General features: G+C 34.7%; 1 protein-coding gene across 3 annotated transcripts in view; it reads right to left on the reverse strand.

Moving 5' to 3' along the window:
• ATP9B (ATPase phospholipid transporting 9B (putative)) overlaps positions 1 to 22,154 on the reverse strand; it is a 154,916-nt gene that overhangs the window by 65,213 nt on the left and 67,549 nt on the right. For all 3 annotated transcript variants that reach the window (XM_038129522.1, XM_038129521.1, XM_038129523.1), the window contains 3 exons: positions 18,711 to 18,791; positions 12,270 to 12,345; positions 5,206 to 5,282 (listed from right to left, as the gene is read on the reverse strand). In XM_038129522.1, the coding sequence (XP_037985450.1) occupies positions 5,206 to 5,282; positions 12,270 to 12,345; positions 18,711 to 18,791 (234 nt within the window). The remainder of the gene's footprint in view (positions 1 to 5,205; positions 5,283 to 12,269; positions 12,346 to 18,710; positions 18,792 to 22,154) is intronic.

Consider the following 22,154-nt stretch of genomic DNA (forward strand, 5'->3'; position numbering starts at 1 on the left):
AGAAGATAAGACTTCCAGTCTTAGAGTTTTCTTATTGTCCTAAAATCATGGTATAAATCTACCTTCCAGTTTTCTATATATCAAAGAAATTTGAAAACCTCAGTTCCTTTATGTGGAATTATGCTCTTTCCATACTAGTCATCTAAGGATTGAAATTCCCACTTTGACACTTGCTATTTCAGTTAATGGTGTTAAAGATAAATATAGTAGGTAGATGTTCTCTCTGTCTCAGAGTAAAGGACACACAGGTTTTGTCTTTGGTTTGCCAAAACACTGCTGACTGCTTCCAAGCATCAACATTCCTACATTCTAATTTTGGAACAACAAAGGTACCTCCTCTGCCATTTAGCCCTTTCTTTCCAAACTTTTAAAGAAAAGTACCTTTTGTCTTCCTCCTTACCCAACACTGTTCCATCCCTCTTTGCTGAGAGACACTAGGCTTTTCAAAGTGCTACTCTCCTTTCTTTGCTCAGAGATGACAGCACACGGAGAGAAAAGCATCAATAACACTAAATGATATGTATTTCCCTGTGGCCTGATCCCACAAATTCTCCTGTACACCAAGAAAGGGATTTTCATACTTAATGGGAAGCTGGTAGTTAAGCACTTCCGTGGACAGAAGCTCTGTGTAAGGGGACAAACTAAGCATGTCACCTACATACTACCTGTAGGTGACAGCTTTCTCAGTTTTATCCAATACAAAGAGAAGTTTAGGAGGATTAACTACAGCAGACTGTACTCCAATGAAAAGTGCTGCATAAACATTCTTCTTATAAATCCTTAACATTTGCTATGAAGAGCCACGTAACAGTTTTCACTGTTCTACTCTAACCCTGACCCTTCAGACATACAGCCAGAGAAAGCCATTCTTCTCAAACAGACTATGAACATAAAATTATCAATTTAGTAAAAAAATATGCAAGTGAAATTACTGGGCTCTTGCACAACAATGTAGCAGCAGGATAAAGTGAATGCCCTTATGAAGCCCTGAACAGAAATGCAAATTGGACTTAGAAATGTCAGCCTTTGGGGTAGAAGAGACAAGAATGGCTTACTAATGCCACTAACAAGATGTTGGTCAACCCAATTTATTGCCGTTCAAAAAATGTGTCAAGGCAGAAGAAGCATATATTTTGAATATTGAAAAAGCTATCCTGGACAGTGAAATTGGTGAAGTGGCATCAGTTTCTGGCACCACACGAATCTGCTCCAGCCACTCCATTTCACTCCAAATAAAGAATTAGAGGGAGGGGTATCCTTTTTTTAGCAAATATTTTTTAAAAGTCATCCTCATAAAAAAATGGAGAAAGAGCATAGATAAAAGCCTTTTAAACACAGACAAGTAAATTTGGTCACAAAACACCAGAAAGAAATTTTGTGGGAGGAGAGAAAGAATGAGAGACTGAGACAGAGAGAGCAGCAAACTGATTTTGCCTCAGTTTACCAGAACAGCAAGGCCGTTTTCAAATAACCAAGGACAACATATACACACAAAAAGAAAAAAAAAAACAACCACCCTTTTAAGATTTTCTTATGTTAAACAAACCAAATCAAAACAGCAAACAAGCAACAAAAGCAGGAACCACAAGGGTAGTTAGCTTTCAGGTTAGTTAAGAATTAGGGTAAAAACAATATTACTATTTTGATGAACACTAAATGATTACTGTGAAATTTTACTTCTGATGTTAAAATTTAACAGCAGATGTAGAATTCCATAAAATAAGGGGGGAGAAAAAGTGTTTTGAATGCTGCTTGTAAGGATTAACAACATTAAAACTATTTTTATAGTAATCTGAAGCACACTAGGCAGATTACATGCTGTAGCTCCTTTAGAGAGGCTACTGATTTCTCAGCAGTTCCATTTAAGATAATTTCTACTAATTTTGATGCACTACTGTGTACATTCTGGGTGTATATATATATTGCAAAGTCCAAGAAAATTTAACGTTTCAATCTTAGTACACAAAAATACATTAGTTTGAATTTATTTCCATCTCCTGCCAAGGATACTGTGGTTTTTTAACTTCACCCCCAAAATCTGTTTCCATTGATGGAAACAAGTCACAATTGCAGAAGAATTGCACCAACAGTCTTGCTTTCTATAAAGACTAAAGCTGCAAAAGCAACTCTGAATTTAGATAACAAAAAACTGTTCTGCACTTTAAAGAAGAATGAGAACACTGCAAAATGCCAGACAAAATAAAGAAATAATCTTAGTTTGTTAATTTCCCTCTTGGTTAATTAACACCTATAAATGACCTTTAGCATTGACAAGTCCAACTTCATCCAGAAAGCCAAGGTTTAAGAATATCTATCCAAATAGGATTGATTACTGATTACAGCATTGTGAAGAGCACAATTCAATCTGATTTTTTTTTTCTTTAAAGACTGGAACTGCATTCCTGAGTAAGCTGATGTGACTGCCAATGAGGTAAAATGCAGAGAGTCATTACACTATAATGTTGATGTTACCACTTCCACATTTATCTGAGGCACAGAACATATATCATTTTAGACTGAAATTAAACCTTGCCAGAAATAATTTTTCTTTATATTGTTGGAATTAAAAACATATTGAATTGATCCATTAAGAAAATTCTACACTCTCTATCTTTGTGTTTTTCAGACTGTGTTTGCATCCTTAGGCAATGAAACAATTTTTACAATTGTAATAAAACAAGTAAGCGTTGACTTTAAGTTAAGAAAATTGTTGCTTGAATGACTAAATACTTCAGCAAACACAATAAATCCTTCTAAGTTTAACATACAGATAAATCCCATGATTGAACAGGTACATAAATTTCACAATTTTTCTTATGCAAGTTTTCCTAAACTTATTTTAGTCTTTTGCTGAGCATTTATAGAGCAGGTCTGCATATTTAAATTTTAATATTGGTTCATTCAAAAAGCATCTAGTATTAAGAAGGGAAATTAAAAATCTACCATTAGAAAAAAAAATAATATGAAGTACAGCAGTAATATTATTCTCCAGCAAAAAATACAACTGTAGCACTTATCTGTATTTCAATGAAGAGAGCACTGATAAAAGAGTCAGGCCCATTAATTTCTTGCTTATTTCTGGACATATGAGTTTCAGTTTGACAGTGTAATTTGGGAATCATAGATCTCAGTGTTGCTTTCTCCCAGAGAAAGAAGACACCAGCAGCATTGAGCTATGTTCCCAACAAGAGTGTATCAGCATATTGTACAGGAAAATCTCTAAAATGTTATTTTTATTTGCCTTCAAAGAGCAGCAGGAGAGACAATGTGCCATTTAAAACTGATTTCAAACAGTATTCCAAACAAATCTTTCCTAAAGCAGAAAAGGCTGCAGACTTATTTCTTCTCAAGTTTGCAGCAATAGCAAAACTGATCAATTTAATTTTAATTTTGTTTCAGCAAGTTGTATGCTAATTTCTTTTTTAAATGTCCAAATCTTTAATTTCTCAAATGTAATATATCTTCTACTCTAAAAGGCTATTTTAGACTCCCTTTGCTCTCCTTTTGGGTCCTAATGCTACATACCCTAGCTAACATGTAACCACTATTTTCAAGCTTGAGAAAACACAGGAGGATCCCTGAATACACAGAGGAGGAATGAACTGAGTACTGTTTGTCTACTTTCTGCATGGCTAGCTAGCACAAAATATCACCTACAGACAGCAAGTGTCTCATCATACAAAAGTATGCAAACCAATCTTATCCCATGGTAGAAGATAAACAGACAGTAAGATGCAGACTGCAAATAAAGGTACAGCTAAAACTACATCTTAAAAATGATGACAACTAACTTTTATCATGCACTACTCCATTTTATCACTTACTCAGCTGTGAGAGCTGTAAGTGTTTTCCTGTTTTCAGTTCCCAAATTCATCCCTACTGGTCATGTTACATGTTGGTTACTTCTTTAAACATGGTTGTTCAGTTCACAGAGACACAATCTCCATGCCAATACTATTGTTGAAATAGTCACATACAAAAAAATTAACATTTACTAAAAGCCTAATACATCCCCAGAATCTGTTGAATTTACGTAATCCATGTTACACTCATGCATACTTCCCTATCAGTTTACTACATTAAATAATTTCATTTTGAACACCAGTGCAAATTATTTATTACTGAGAAGTTGTTCAGAATTCTTAAGAGAAAGATTCTGTTATTAAAGGGCTCACCTTTGTATCAGGTAGAAGAGAAAATAACCATACACCACAAACATTCTGTTTCCATTTTACTCTATTATTTTAAAATGCATGTTACAAAGATTAAAATAATAAAAGGCCATCTTAATCCTCATAATGGTACATATCACCTGTCTCTGTCAATGAGACATTTAAAAGCATCTCTTTATTAGAAACACAAATCAATACACTCAGGGGACTGCAATAACTGCTTCAAGCAATTTGAATTATCATTTCACTCTTGATGTTCCTACTCAGAGCAACTTATTATGAATGGCGTGAAAATGGCAACCTGTCACTGTTGCTTTTTTTTCTAAACCTCTTCCAATAATTTTTTCCTTTCTTAATATAATTATCTTCTTACTAAACACAGGTCTAGGTTGTAAGGTACAGCCCACAGCTGAAGTTCTATTTCTTTAAAACTGAGAGTGCTCCCCAACTTACATTAGAAACATTACTGATTAAGTGAAGAGCTATTTGCTTTGTTTAGATCTGAAAGAAACTTGTACAGAGGGAAGCACTGAAACCTCTGGTATCTTCTTGACAGAAAAATCTCTCAAAAATGTTTTAATTTCTTGCAAAAATCCCTGAAAGAGTGTTCTGGGTACTGACTGGAACATCAGTTATCTTGTTCCACCATGACTGGTAGCCTGAATAAACTTAAGTATTCTGTTTTAAACACTCCTTAAAACTACTGTCTACCTTTAGCCAAATACTGTACAGTAAAATAATCTGGGAGAAGTGAAAATTTATATTTAGCTGTGAGACAGAATTATAAAGGTCTGAAGATGAACACTGATACTTCAAAGACAAATGCCCCCATTACTACCAGCAACACTCCTAGCTAAAGGAAAAAATTATTTTACTTTCAAAAGGAGACTGTGGCAGACTGTACCAAAATGCAAGGCAGGAGCACACATGAAACATATCACAATAAAAACTTTCAGATTTTTGGGTTTAGGTACATCTCTTTTTAAGTTTTCTGAGAACAGAATCTGGCAATTCCAGAGTAAGACTAACTTACCTTATTTTTTGGATTGGATGTGTTCATTACACTTCGTGTTTCCTTGCCTGTGTAAATAACAACACCAATTACAGTTCCTGAAAAACAAACAAAAACCCCGAGGGGTCAAGTAAATGAGAGAAAATTTTTCCAAATTAAAACTTGCACTAATTTAGTTCTTTAAATAAATCAATTGTATCAAAAAAACCCAACCTTTCTGCATGACACGTGAGTGCTGATTTTCAGAATGCAAAACGAAGAATTATTTTAACTTCTGCAATAAACATCCATAAAGATGATAGCATGCTTTTCTTCTTTTTTACAGAAACAATACTTCCAATGGAACTGGTGGGAAACTTGTATTTGAACTTAAAATTTCCTCCAACTGTTTTCAGAAGTTAGGACAGCATAAATAACTGCAGAGTGAATAAAAAATCAGTAAAGTGGTGCTGAACACATCAAACACCACTTGCCTGCTACCTCTGCCATCTATAATGAAGTAAAATTTGGTTGAGCCAACTGATTACTTTGATAGAACTACATATAGAAATATTTTCTTCATTAGCTTATACAAATTTTAATTTTTTAATTATTTTTAGTCATTTTTTACAGCATGGCATAGGAAAATTTGGCTTCAGCATCACTAAATAATTTTTTATATTAAAAAAATTATTCTTTTATTAATATGTCACATAACACTTTCTAGCATAAAAAAAACTCCCCTTTTTTCTATTACTTCATAAAGTGACCTGAAATGGCTTTATGGCAGTACAACAAATAACATGATTTTTTTGGTGGTCACTATGATATGAAGAAATAACAAACATAACTATTCAAAAACTCCCTGCTCAGAAAACTTAAAAAAAAGTAGAAGTATTACATGTTTGTCTGACATTAACTAAATTTGTCTCTGGCAATTAGGACCACATTTAAGATCTGCTACCACTACTCTTGTAGTGTAACAGGTCGTAAAAAATTGAAGAAACTCCCAAAGACAAAAAAGATGATAGTGAAAGATGTTTGTATTAAAGATGTCTGCATTTACTCAAAAATAACAATGTATCCTGGTTTAACCCCAGGCAACTAAGTTTTATGCAGCTGTTCACTCACTTCCTCCCCAGAGCACAACAGGATGGCAAGGAGAATAAGGAAAAAAATCAAAAAGAAAACAAAACCAACCAGCCAACCAATTCCCCATCCAAGAAAATCTCATCACAACTCATGAATTGAGATAAGAATGGTTTAATGATTGAAACCAAGTAAACATAAGAACAATACTAGTAATACTTGTGATAATATTAATCATTATAAATATTTTAATGAGGAGAAAAAAACCCCAGAAAACAAAAACCAAAACCAACCAAACAAACAAACACTAACCCCCGCCACAAAAAGAAAACAAAGACCCAAGTGAAACAAGTGATGCATAGTACCATTGCTCATGCCTACTGATCAATGCCCAGGCCACCCCAAAATTCCTCCAATAGTCACTAATCCATAATTTCTGAACCCTTTCTACTGTCTCAAACCAATGTCCACATATCCCTTTGGGGCACTTTATTTTGGAGTGATCCTGAGCTGACCTCTGTCCCATAGTCAGAATGTACTGGACAATACGCTGTAGGGAATCTCCTGCACACTCCAGCAACCTCTGCCTTGACAGGTATTTAGCTCAGTAGAAGCCGGGGAGGACTCTACATTCCAGATGGCACATTTCTACAAAGTTTCATCTGGCTGCAGCTCAGAAAAACAAACTGTCCTACTTGTCTCATATTTTGGAAAAGTTGGTTTCAAAAGTGAAAGTCATATAAATTCCATTGTGACTACTGAACTTGGAGCAGAATTTTGGTTAGATCTGACTAAACTGCTGTTTATAACAAGTCATTGATCTTAGATTTTAAACTTTCTGGCATTAGCACAGTATCAGTGATAAAAAAGGGTTCCTTAGATCTGAAGTACATTGGTGTAGGGAACTCCATCTGTAGCTTCATTGTTGTCCCACAGTGGTTGCACCAGGGACAGTTCTGGTGTCCAATAACATGAACTGAATCCAGTCTGGGATTTCTGGAAGCACAGCTGTACTGCAAGCCTCAGCTGATTAAAAGCAATGATTCATGTATTTTTACGTACGGGGCTCTGCAAACCAGCTCTCCTACACTGGGCAATCACTGATAGGTACGGGTGTAGTGCTTAGTGATGGGAAGAGAAGTTAGGAGATACCACTACAACAAATGTGGGCCTAGAAAAAAAAAAAAAGAAAAGCAGACTTGTGATAGCCAGGCATACTCTGAATCCAGTGTGTGATCATACCAATTTTGGTACCTCCCAAGCATACATCTTCACTGTATGAACCATATAAAAACTAGGGTGTGCTCAAATTAATTAAAGTCATAGGTAGGAGTTGGCAGAAAACACTGCTTTTGACAGCTGTGCATTTATATCAATTGTGCTGATTTTATCTAAAGTGACTTCACAAAATTGACATCTGCCAAAATGATGATGCAATTTCATTAATACAAATCTTTTCTCAATAGGTATCTCAGCAGGTTTCTCAGAAAACTGCATTATCTTGTTCAGCATTTGAACCACACTGATCATTACCACAAGTGGAAAACAAAAAGCTAAAGTCCATACTGTAGTGGACTTTTTGAGGCTTTTTAAAATTTAACAGCTAACTTTCCTGTCTCCCTTTCTGAAATGAAACCTATCGAAGCTTTCAGTAAGCACAAACACCACAGTTATTGATGCCATAAGCACAAATGATCTGAAAGATAAGTAATTAAATTGAAGATAAACTAAGAGGTTTTCAGAATACTCAGTGGTTTAAGTTACTTGCTTATATTTAGAAGTGTTTCTCCAGGCACAATAGTTTTGCAAGTTTTCACTAAGCAAATTTCCTTTCCTTCAGGCACTGTTATTAATTTCACAGTGATAATACAGATGTTAAGAATGACAGAGACTCTATGCCTTACTCTTACTTTTAAAAAACCTGCTAGAATACTGCCTGTAAGTGGAAAAGTCAGAATATTTTTTCCTATCTCACTTACTAAAGAATAACTAAAGGCTGACTGCATGCTTTGGACTTGAGAAAAAAGCTTTTTATTTCCATCCTTCCCAGAGGCTTCCAGTGTGATCCAGGCACATTAATCTTTGTCCTTTTTAGAGTTAGGACAAGCATCATACAGAAGTCACCAGATCTCTGTCAGAGCTTTACAGCAAAGGGCAAAAAACCCTGCAGATTGGATATCAGTAGGAATCTCCATTTAGAGATCTAACTATCAATTTTGAAACTGGGTATATATTAGGTGTAGTAAAATGGATTCCCCCTCCCCCCTCCCATTTAGCTTATTGTTCTTTTAAGGGGTAAAGAGACATACTAAATCCAAGGAAAGTAAACGCTTTCCAAATGTACAAATTTGAGTAACCTCACTCTTCTGAATATTATATTTTGATATAAAAAATGACATGGAATAGTTTATTCTTGAGTTGTTTGGAATTACACAATTTTGTTGAATCAATTTTTTGGTTCCCAAAATTCATGAAGAAAACAAAAAAGTCTTAAATTATAGCAAATACTTTTCTTGTCACTTCTACTGCTCTAGCAATAGGTGCTTTTTTTCTCTGTAGAATCCATTATTGTAGTATTCTGATATTCTCATGAGCTTTGGTAATCTGCATTCAAGATGCAGTTGATAAGATTTCTTGAAACCGTTATACACTTAAATTTACTGTTACTGATCTGTGAAATAATTGATTTGTGGTCTCTCTCTTCTAGAACTGTCATGGCATCAGCAACCAGAGCTCAAGTTTTCTGAGGTATTCCCCACATAATTCCCCAAACACTTTTCCCAGCCTAACCTTGACCCTCTGTATCACCTTGACAAATAGCAATGGCATCTATCCTGGAGATAGTGGGGTTGCATCTACCTGATGCAATGGGTTTTTTGTTATATGTCAAAGAGTACTACCAGGAAATTCAGCATCTATTAATCACTGGGAGGAGAGCCCCCTCACCCAAAAATTGTCCTGTATGTCCTATACAAAACCATTAAAAAAATTAATAAGGCTTTGTATCTGCAACTCAGGTACATATTCCTTTCCTGGGTGTCAGTGATGCAGCTCTCTCCACTCCTGAGACTGACACCATCGTCAGTAATATGTCAAGATAATAGTGCTAGGTTGACCCAGAACACTTTGTAACAGCCTAAAAGGGGTTGGAAAGGGTTTTATAGGGTCCCAATGAGTCACACATTTGCTTGGCTTAGTAACAGACAATGCCCAGGCTGCTTAGAGAGCACTGGAGGGAGCAGCCTTTCAGGCTAGACAGTATTAAAGACTGTCATACTGAAGAGTCTTAGGGTAAATGAAGAGATGTACAGGAAAAATTGTAGGACAGAGCTCTACCCTCCACTACCTGGACTCAGGCCTCAAATCCCCTTTCTTGAACCAAAGTGGAATAGTATTAGTATTAGCACACAGACGGCATACATTTTTTCAGTGAAAAATACCTGTGTGCAACAGAACTGTGAACCTAGACAGTGAGGACACTGAAATCAGGTACAAGTGTGGGTGAGGTAGCTGTCTACAGAGTAGAAAAACTGCACACTTTCACATACTACAGGCTGTTTATTCTTCTGTTTTCATGGAATCCTAGTGTCACTTATCTATAGAAGCTGTGCACAAGCATATTCTTCCACTAGGTTTTTCAGATATAATTAAGGGCTGTGACTGACTATACTAGGGGAGAGAATGCCGAGGCACCTGCAAACTCGTGTAGGCAGAGTCCACTTTTGATATCCTTCCACTGCAGGTTTAAGCAATTCAGCTTCTATATGTTTATAATGCAGTCAGACAGTGACCAGAATTTTTATTAAGATTCTCAGTTGTCACAAAACTTGGAAATTCAATTATGAAATCTACTTTAAAAAAAAAGAAAAAAAAAAGGCAAGTTTAATTAAACTCAGCATCAAGTGTTCTAACTTAGTTATGTACAGTCAACTTGGAAGTGAGATGGAAACTACTGAATGATCCATCAGTTATCAACCAGATCTAGAACACCTTAATGTTAACAATTTGCTAGATGTTTTACCTTATGGTCTTCCTCATGACTATATGCACAGTGTACCTCTAAGATCTTATAAATGTCTTATTAGATAAGCCTTAGACTGAAGGGAATAATTTCCTAGTTTTTGCTGAAGGGCTAATCCTACCAAATGCTAAAATTACATCCACACAGTTCCTCAGTAATTCTTAAGATCTGGATTTTTGCCCTACAGGACAATGAGTACTTACATGAGAGAAGCACATTACCATGGTATTAAATTGCAGTTAATACATGAAATGAGGTAAGTGAAATGAATGACAGGCCAAAGGTTAGATAAAATTAATGTCACAAAATCAGTTACTGAAGGAAATTATTTTCGTCTGGTACCTAAATTCAACGTAACTTCTGTATGCACACCATGGCACAATTTTTAATTTCTTGATCACATTATTTTTCCCTTCAGAAGGGGTTGCAGTCTTGAAAAGCCATTCAATATTTTTTACTTTGCATTGTTCAGTGCCCTTAGTCTGCCTTAAAGTCTTATTCCACTATTAAAAACTATGTCCCAACAAGAGAATTATCTTTTCCTATGTTTTTCCACTGCATTCATTAATAATGAGCTAAAGTCCTTCATAAATAATTAAACCTTCACAAGTTGAGAAGCAAAAGTAAAAAACTCAAACTTATCCTAAGGTATAAATTTTAAGGAGAACTGTTTCCATTAATATGGGTGCTTTAGATAGCAGATCAAGAGCAATTAGTCAATAGCTACACTTCTAAACAAAATCATCTACCATGGAAATGAAAACATGAACAGTTTTCAATTAAAATTCAATGTACTGATTCAGAATTAAAGAGTTTGAAAATGCTTAGTCTTTGTTCGTAGTTTTCTTCCATGCATAGATTGGAGGAAAAGGAAACTCAAACCAAGTTTATACAGTATTGAAATTTATAATTCATGAGAAGCATCTTTTTACACAAAGTTAAAGATCTTGGCTACCTAAGTTAAAAACCTGAGGACAACTTCAGGCATCATCCATTTGACCAAACAGTTTTAGAGAGAATAATTTTCCAGTGCAATCAAACCAAACAGCACTAAGAATCAAAGAACATGACTATCTTTTCATCACTTGGGAAAGGAGTGCTCAGTCACAGCCTTCTTTTCTACCTCCTCAGAATTAATATCTTCTTCACATCCTTCCAACAGGGCCCTCACTGATGTAAAAAGCCTTCATGGTATGGATTAAATTTACAATTTTGCTGGAGACTCTTTGACTTTCTTCCCATTTCTTGGCTGTTCCCAGTTGTTCCAATTCCCCATACTAAATTCTAGTTCTCTTCAGAAATCATGCTCTCTCAATTCCTTATTCTCAGTCTTCATGCAGAAGAATAACCACAGCCCACTTGACTTTTCTTACACAGAGCAAAAATGAAAGAAAATAAATTTCTGCTCTAAAAAACCAAAAAGTTACAATGGCTTAAAGTCTGAATAGAACATCTAGGTATTAATATGTACTCATTTATAATATCTGGGACATACGTGAAATAGTAATAATATTTAGATCCCAATATTTTAAAATTACCTAACTTCAAAACTTATCTACTCTTGCTGATTAAGACTTGCCCTAATAGAAGATACTAATCACAGAGTATACATAGAAGAAAAGCTCCTAAAAATGCAAAACTACCCTTGCTTTTCAGCAGGGAAAAGCATCCACTGTGACTGAACAGAGCACCTTACAACTTAAAGTTTAAATTAAATCAAAAAGGTCAGTGACGTCAGTGGGCTACAAGAGACTGCAATAGTGAAAGATCAAAATTTAAGTTAAAAAACCCCCAAAGCTATTAAGGAGGATTAAAAATGTATGAAAATATTTCGAGCAGCATGATAAAACCAATGGGAAGGCAAAAAAGCAACAGTTTAATAGCCTGGAAGATAAAAGTATTTTACAATGTGAAATATTAATGACTTTTGAAAAATAAGGATGCATTTCCTTGGAAGTATTTAGATACATTAGCAGCTTTGTATTGCAGCACTTACCCGAAGCAACAACAGTGCTTGCCCATAATGTATTTTCTATGCTTAGGCTTTCATGAACTGCAGGATCACTGTCTTCCTGTTAAAAATAAGAAGAGCTAATAAGTGAATCACCATCACAAGAAGTTAAGAACCATGTCAAACCATCTGAATAACTGACACAGGATGTTTGCATCCTTGTATCAATCACTGTGTAATAGCATTCACTGCACATACACAGATACAAATAACTGTCTAAAAAGTGAAATAAGGTTTGAAGTTCATATTACTTCTATCCAATCATTCTAAAAGAAATAGTCAGAAGTATTTTAAAAGTACCATATTCTTTTCCTCAGATATATCAAACTGCACAACAGTGTGTTATAGCATGCAGTTAAAATGAGTTATGAATGCTAACTCCCAAAAATTAACACCCTGTTCTGTATTTAAATCACGTATAATTCATACAGTAAATTATGGTCATCATCATTTAGCACCTGATCAACATCATATAAACTTCAGGGAAAAATATTGCAACTTTTAAAGTGAAACACAGGCTTGTATTATCTTACCCATGCTTACAAAATATATACTCCTTGGGAAAATACTTCCAATAGAAAACTGCTTCCATGATTACTTTAAACATCCCTTTTTTCCTCCCCTCTCTCCTCCCAAGCAATAATGATCTGCAGATTGTAAACAGACAATCTCTCATAATCAATTTGGAGCATGTACAGATTTGTTAGTCATTAGCAGCTGTGAAATGTGCTGTTTACAACTAAAGGAAACTTTAGGAGGTAGGATAATCAAGTGTATTTGATCAAATTACAGATTGTCTCTAAACATTTTAAAAGAAAGGGGAGATGACTTATTTATCAAAGTACACAATAAATTGTACATATTGTCAATATTAAAAACCTACGCCCATTTTCCATCTCTATTTTAAACAACCACCAAGCACAGGACGAGCTGCACAGAAAATTCTGTTTTTAAGGAAAGAAAAATCTCCAGTTAAACACATAACGTTTTGTGCACAGATCAAGAGGTCCCAATATAGAAAGGAAATTAAGTTCTTACTCTCCTAAGTGAGGAAAATTTGTTATTTAAAAGGCATGGAGAAGCATTCTGTCAAAAACAGAGGGGAAGAGAGGGAGGATATGGTATTAGCCCTAAGAAGAAAACCACAAATTTTAAATCAAGACTTATATTCTGAGGATCTTGGGATTAGCTCAGTTGGTTAGGGCATGGTGCTAATTATGCCAAGGTTATGGCTTCAATCCCCATTATGAGTCACGCACTAAGATTTGGGCTTGATGATTGCTGCGGGTCCCTTACAATTCACAATATTCTGTGATTCTGTGAAAAATCATTAATGCTCTATAAGATTAGCCTTAAATTAAGAAAAAGGAGAATTATTTTTTGATTCTTACCTCAGGAATTAATACTGCAAGAATTATTTGTTATACTCCTACATCTTAATGCTTAGATTCCTGGTTTGATTTACAATTTTACCCAAATTATTTGAGTTCTGTGATTATTTCTTGTGTTTATTCCAAACAGAAAGTAAAAAGAACTGAAAAATGTTCAAACAGAGCAATAAGAGAGGTCAACACAGCTTCTGTACTAGATATGACTAAATAAACCTGACTTCTAATGGGGAATATGACACACATCTATGAAACAAGCACCTAAAGAGGGAGGATAGATACTGCTTATTTTTACCAAAGAAGAAAGAAGTCATAAATAAAGTCAACAAAACTGAAACAACAGGCAATCATTCTTAAATATGTACTTAACTTGTGTAACTTCCTCCAATTTCAATATTAAAAGGTTACACCTGTTCAAGGGTGAACTGGATAAGTTTAGAGAAGGAAAATTCATTGCAAGTTACTTACAGAAAACAGGTCTAATTCAGGAAATTTCCCCCATCTTGTGTTAAGAAACAGGTGTCTCTTTTGAGGAGGAACTACTGTGTCCTTACTCTAGTTGTATTCTGCTTCCCAGCACTCTGCTTCTGGCTATTGTCAAGAACAGGGTACTAAGCCAGGTAAATCCTTTGTTTTCCCTTATTCTTCAGTTAGCAGATTGTAAGACTGAATTGTGAAACTCTTCCATATTACAAGAAGAAATCAAAAGCCCTGCAATGACTGCAGAGAGCTGACAACAGGGTCAGGAAAAAGTCACTTGTTCAATGTCTAACACTGCTACAAGATTTAGTGAAATACCTTGTTTTAGGTCATTCAAAATAGGAAAACATCAAATGAGCTCTCTCTCTTTCCACTCATGCTCATCCACAGAATGGTCTGCCAATCCCTTATCTTCTGCTTATTTCATGATGATACTTTCATGTCATTATGCCCTCACCTAACATTTTCAGCTTTCTACAGTTCATTCCATTTCCAAAATATCACACCTTCCATGCCCAAACAGATGATGACTTACCCTTATTTTTCTTTTGTCCTAAGTTACTCAAATGAAAAATACAAGGTGCATGTAAGGGTTATGAGTTTAGCTGTTTCCCACTATTTTTATTTGTACTTCTGGAGAGATAGTTGGAATAGATGAAGCAGGGAAGGAGAAGAACTGCAATTCCTGAGTGAGACCAGACCCGTGCTAAGGAGATATTTCTGCAAATCTTCTGACACTAACAGAACAATGTATGTTTTGGGTTAAATGAAATCCATCACTCGCTCTCATAGCAGAAATTTGACATACAAGGGCTTCTTTGTCCAGCTGACAAAGTTTTCACTTAAGGTCTGCTGGGTTGAATTTCATTTGGCAGCTGTATGTTTCTTGGTCTTTGAGTTCTGAATTAAGTTCATTACCAGAATAGTGGAGTTCAGTATTATATTCAAGCTTCATATTCAGGCTCAGTTTTTTAATCTGCGAGCAGCATTGATCATAGAGGTTTAAATTGTCTACAGTTTCTTTTCAGAAATTAGTCTGCAGCTCGTGCATGTGCAGAAAGAAAGGAAAGATGATCAGGGAAATAAAAATTGAATACAACCCATTTTCAGTCCTTTCATTATTAATTTCATAAAGTCCTTTCATGAATTCATAACACATCTGACCAAGGATCATGACAAATTTCAAGGAGTCATTTTAAAAATTTCAAAGCTATAATTTTTTAGAAATTTTTGTAAATAATAAGAGAGGTCTTTGAGACAAAATCCCTAATCCTTGAGTGAACCAGTGTACCACTTCTATTTGACCTTTTCTATCTGTGTTCCTGCATGGCAGGATGCAGCACAATAACCCCCATCAACTTCTGTAGGAAAGTGGAATACACATTAATTTACTTGAATCACTGAGATTCCTTCCCCAACCCAACCCCACAGTTAAATTTCTGGCTATGTTCCTTTTACTGGCATGTGTTTTGGACAGGGTCAAATTAGGTTCCATACACATTAGCTCCCCAGTCAAGTTGTCTGTATAGCTGTTACTGCTAGCATAAAGGAAGGGGAGTCAAAAGGATTTGCAAAACATAACACCATTCTCTTCAGTGGCAACATAAAAGTAAGCCAGATTGAAGTGAATACAACCATTGCTTCAAATCAGGTAATTCTTTAACAAACATGAATGAAAAAATGACTTAATGTTCTCTCTACTAAAATTCAAGGCATATCCAAGAAAACGTGTATAATTAGCATCAAGCCAGAGATTCTACTCATAAATGAATAAAGCTACATGCACCAGGTTTTACATCAGGGCAGGTTTTTTTAAAGCATCAAACGAGATGCTATATTGTAAAAAATTATATTTATTATACAATATAGTTTTGTAGCATATGAAAATAAAAAGATTATTGAAGTAGTTGAACCAAACTCAAATGCATTTGTTTTCTAAGACTGCTATTAGAATCTAAAAAAATTAAGATATATTTCAAAGTAAATGAAGAGACTATGGGGACAAACAGAGCTGCAATATAGAATAAATAAAAGGAAAATATTCTTAAGGGAATAGTGAAAGTAAACCCCAAATTTAAACAAAAAATAAGCAAGGTTAAAAGCAAAAGAGACTTTCCATGATTCTGTACAGAAGTAAGCAAAGGTTAAATAATACTGGCTATGCCAATACACACTGATGTAATGCTCTAGAATACTCTTTAGGCTCTAACTGGTAAAAGTTGGGTTAAGAAGTATGGTTACCTCTTACTGTCTTTTTATAGATTTTCAGCATTAATAAAATTGCTCCCTCATTTATCAAGCCTACAGAGGAGCATCAGACAGAAGAGAAACTCTAGCAGTTATATCTGTTTACTTTCTTGCTCTTTAAACCACAATTTAAAAGTAAGCTCAGTGAAAACATGGATGACGCCCTCAGAACATATAAAACTATCTCATAAATTTCCACAAAACACTAATTTAGCTCTTCTATTGTCTCTTGATAGGCTGTCTAGCAAATGTGAAAGGAGGAGAGGAATTAATTTATGCCATTATTTAAGGGCCAGACATGATCATGCAAGGACATGCACTCACTTTCATGCACTGACTGCATATAGCAGACCAAAATCTATGGAAAATAATGGAAAACAACTTCATGTGAAGCTAGCAGATATCACTAGAGTACAGCAAAGCTTTTATGCCTCCTGACATGATTATGCTGGTGTTCTGTCAAAGATATCTTCTGTTAGCTCCCAGGTTTTTTGTGGATAGATTTGTACTTAGACCTTGCACGCTCTCATAAAAACTCCAGCACTGTGCTCCAAAGTTTCTGGTTTGTTTTATGGACACATACTTTTTAAAATTATCTAAGTTTGTCTTTTACATTGTTAGTACTCTGTCTCTATAATGGGGGGAAAAAAGAAAAAGAAAAATCAATGTGCTATTACCCTGTCAACCTACCCTTGCAAGAATTCTTTGAACATCAATGCTTAAGTAGAAAAAATGTACACATTAGAATCACTAAGCACACTAATTTTTTTTTTGCTTTAACATAAAATAGAAATTAGATGCAAGAACTGATTTATTGTAAGAAGCAAGGGCTCACAGCAAAAGCAGAAAGATAAATCAGTAAACAAGTGTCCTAAAACAGCATTTCACAATGCAGAAGGCACACCAATAACAAAACCTAACCTTTGAAAAATCTCTACTGTGATTCACTGTGAACCAAATTTGAGGGCAATGCCCTTAGATACTTTAAACAGAACACAGAAGTTCAGTTTAAACTATCGTTGCTACTGAAGCATCCAAAAAAAACATATATGCACTCCTGAAATCATAAAATACACCACAATTAGTTACACACACTGGAATATTTGAATCATACAGCTCTTATGACGTGTACAAACAGAACCCACAACACAAATAACTGTGATGATTTCCCAATGTCTCAGTTACTTATACCAGAGTTCTTAAAAAGATTCCAAAGAGTTCAATATATATGTCGGAAAGTACACACTTAGCCACTGAGAGGAATAATATGAATTTACAGCTGTTAATAGAAGTTTCATTTGAACAATTGGTCAATACAAGGTTTGAGTAAACAATATTGCTTACTGCTTTAGAAGGTGTGAACAAATGACATTTACTTTGTGGGCAGCTTGGACTATGGAACTGGTATAAATTGGTCTTTGAGAGCCAGCAATTGCAATATCTCATTCATCAGTATATTTACAACTGTGAACTGGAATTCCAATTACAAAACAAAATCTATTACCAATTTGAGTCACAGGTAAAAAACCCTTCTCTTTACCTCCCCAGCAGTTAATTCTCTCAAATTATTTTAGAAATAAACCATCAAGAAGAATGAGTCTAACACCACTGAGTTTGGCTGAAACAAACAGAAGAATCACTATATCTGCTAACATACTGCTACAAAACTGTAAATCTAGTTAAAAAAAAGAATTACTACTTATTAGGACATTGCTTTAAAAGGTCAAATTTAGCAGACCACCTTTTGAAAACAACAGAAACAAGACACAGATATTATTGCATTGTTATTTTCATAATTAGTTCTGACTATAATTATCTGTGGAGAAGGGATTCAATTCAAAGCCCCCATAAGTAGCTTTTAGCTTTTTTTACATTTTGAGAAAACTGAACTTTGGAAGTATAGCAGAAATGCTGTTAAATAAGGCACACTTTTATTGCAATAAACTAGCAGATGTATTGTCTCAGGCTACTGCTATTATTCAACTTGTCAGTTTTTGACATACATGAACAATACATCAGATGCCTGGAAACAGTATACTGTTCACAAAGAGTTTCACATAAAAGATTAAAGTGATGCCAATCAACAAATAGTCAACTCTCTAATTCAGATTTTTTCAGATATTCTTCATGCATTAGTTTTCTGCCATACACGTTTAACAGGATATTTTTTATATGAAGTATTGCCATGGCAGGAACATAGGAAAAAATACTGCTGTAAAGCCAAGGAAAGATCTGGTACAAAGTTGACACTACATGTAGGACTGAGGTATTAAAGAGGAAAGTAGAACATGTATTTACATGGACTACTTACCCGTGTGAAGGTACCCTCAAAACTGTGGATATCCAGCTGTGGCTTTTGAGCATAAACATAAGCATTGATTGAAAAGAGATCCTGTAAAACAGAATAATGTATTTACTATTACTTAAATATAATAATTTCTTTTGAAGACCTAGTAAAGATTCCAGTTTATGACCCCCACCAATCCACCCCAAACTAAGCTCACACAACTTTTACCCAACTAGAGAAACATGGTGGTTTTTTTCCAGTACATCTTCCTATAGAGGAATCACTTTCAAGTTGATCTCCTTAATGTGTTGATAGTTAAAAAACTTAACTGTTTTACATTTATGATTTAGATATTTTTATCTAATTTCTTTTAACAGCCCCATTTTAAATATTAATAGTGTAATGTTACAATATTTTCCAGATATTTGTCCTTTTCAAAATAGAGTGAGGGAGGGAGAAGGGTTGATTTGTTTGTTGGTTGGGTTTTTTAACGAAACAGGAAAAAGAATACTTTTCCAGCAAGGACAAAGCCAACTGAGTACAAAAGGCAACAATGAAATGGATTTGAGTTCTCATGAATGCTCCAGCACCCTGGTGGTGAAAACCCCACAAGAAAAACCTACCAGCTTCGGGAAAGCCTGACTACATCAACAAGATTACTCAAATCTTTAAACTCAGGGACACAACAAAACTAGTGTGATAAAATTTGGTCTAATATATGTGGTACCACTACTCTTGACAGCAAACAACCCACAAATGTTCCTACTCTAAAACTAAGAAGACTAGGAAACACCTAAGTCAGTACAGCAGCAGCCTCTATAAATAGATGGCAGTATACTATAAACAAAAGGGAAAAAAAAAACCCTCTAATAAATCTGATGATTGTTAGATCTTAAGAGTTGTCCCTAGAGGCCCAGGGAGGTTCACCTTAAAATTCAAAACCATTATTTCATCAAATAATTGTTCTAAAACATCCACCTTCCATAGCAAAAATACTACAGACTAAAACCATGATAGAAAAGGAATTTTTTAATCACAAAAGCAAATTTTTGGTGCTTTTTAGGCGGTAAGAACCAGCAACAGCAAAAGGATTTTGAAAGGAGTTGAGCATTTATGCATGAATACTCAACAGTCCAATTTCTACTCTGGAGAGGAGCAGATACTTAATATGAACTCCCAGTCAATCTAAGAATTCCAACCTCTGATCAAACGCAAGGTTACACACCTTCCCACTCTATGTAGCACCTAATTATTTGGGCTATCTCCATCCCTTACTACCAGATGAATCTTGCAAAAGGCTAATCAAACACCATCTCTGGGGACAAAATTATATGGGTACAATACCTTGTTCATGCTAGCTAGAATGTGCTGCCTTTCAAAGCAGAATTAATTTTACAGCCTCTTTCATGGACATATAAACCACACCTTGGCTCAAATGCTACTTTTAAAAGTAGGCCATTATTTTTTCCCCATAATTTTGAATGTAAGAATGTTTCACAATTTGAACAGTAAAAAAATTAACTAAAAATGCAATTGTCTACCTGTGCTAATGCCTTAAAGCCCAACATATTTATACCCTTTATTATCTCTGCTACAATGGCTAGATTGATGAATATCACTATATTTTTGCTTTTCCTTATCAAAATGAATGCTTTCTTAAAATCTAACATACATTCATGAAATATGTTTGACTTTAGTTTAAAAACGTGCAGCTCTATAAATAATAAAATGTGTTTATATTCTGCAGACAAGAAATCTCTCAGTTTCCAAAAAACACAGACACTTTATATTTCACATGCTTTTTAAAACATGAATGAAATCTGAACATTGAATCTCACAACTTATCTTTTTCTTAAACCACCAGATATTTATTGAAGTCTATCACACAAAGTTCATTCATTGCACCCTTGTTCTTCCAACCTACTTTCAACGAGTTCACAAGAAATAATTCATATGAAACTAATACACATGTGGTGTCCTATATCTTCATCATTCACTTCTCTCCAATCTGTTATCACCTACAATTTAGCTAATCTAAGCTATTATGTGCTTTATTATGCAAAGAAAAATAAAGAGTCTCTCAGTAGTGGATAACAGAAGAAAACTAATACCACACACATGCTCGTACACACAATAAAAACTGCTAGTGAAATGCGTCAGCTTCTCTCTTTTCAAAGAACGCCTTAGTGGGAAGCAAAATTAAAATAAAAGAAAGTAGAAATTACCACCTTTTTTAAGTGAATTGGCATTATACAGTAATATATTTTCCTTGGTTCTAATTTATTTTTGCTACTGTGATCTTCGTTTCATCTCAAATGTAAGAATTTGTCTACCTATCTACACTCCTTAGGTGTCTTTTTATGTTTTAGTTCCCCTTTTGTATTACTGATTTAACATCTCAATTAGTGTTTTCTTTTTTTTTCCTTTTTGAATTTCAACTATGAAACAAACTTACTTATCTTTGTGAAAAACTGAGATCTGCACATTGTTGGTGTTATTCTGAAATGCTACAAGCTAGAACTGGCATAGTATTCAGAAGTGCATGGGGTTTTTTTGTAAAATTAAAAAAACCTATGCTCAGGGTGAAATCTAGGGTGTTATCCCATTGGCATTTCATTCATGAGTAGCAGAAAGACATTAAAGCATAGTACTGAGTACATAGCTCAGCAGATTTCTGAAGTATTTTTTTCATTATTAAGGTAAAGAAAAGAGTTAAAGATTCTTATTTGTTGTAGCCAAGTGTTCCGTACTCCAACTGGACACCATTCTCAGGCCAATAAAATATGGTAGTTTTATAATATGAGGTAAAGAAAGAAAAACTTGAAGAATGATACAATTACAGAAGACAAATTTCCTATGAACTCCAACAACCAGGAAAGGTTACTGTAATACAAAGATGTTTTTTCACCAAGTGTTACTTTTCCAATATGGAAGCTGGGCATTTCTCCCCTCAATGTCGTGAAAGAAATTGTGAGGGTGACTTTAACAAGGAGACATCAAGATTTGTAAGCAACAGTACATGTAAATATAATTTCTGCTCACTAGGCAAGAAAAAATTACCTTGTTCGGTTATGTCATTTTTTTCCCATATACAAAACCAAGGGAAAAGGAAATTACCTTGAACAAACTATTTGATTCTTTATTCTTAGAAAAGCAACTACTTTTTATTAATGATTTACCTAATGGGGGATTTGTGAAACTCAGCTTCAGCAAAGACTTATTTTCATACTAATACATTGAACTGCTGATTCCCTGAAACCAAGTACTTTTACTGATGCCTTCAATGGAAACAGTATTCTACATCTAAAATTACATCACTTTTAGGATGTAATAAGGTCAAATAATCTCAGTTATTTTCTTACTCCAGATAAAAATAAAACACATATGGGTGGGGATTGTAACAGTTCTAGATTTTAAAAAAACTACATGAAAGACTTGAATCTCAAGTTAAAAAATTCTTATATAACA

This window comes from Motacilla alba, chromosome 2 (genome assembly GCF_015832195.1).
Source record: "Motacilla alba alba isolate MOTALB_02 chromosome 2, Motacilla_alba_V1.0_pri, whole genome shotgun sequence".
NCBI lineage: Eukaryota > Metazoa > Chordata > Aves > Passeriformes > Motacillidae > Motacilla > Motacilla alba.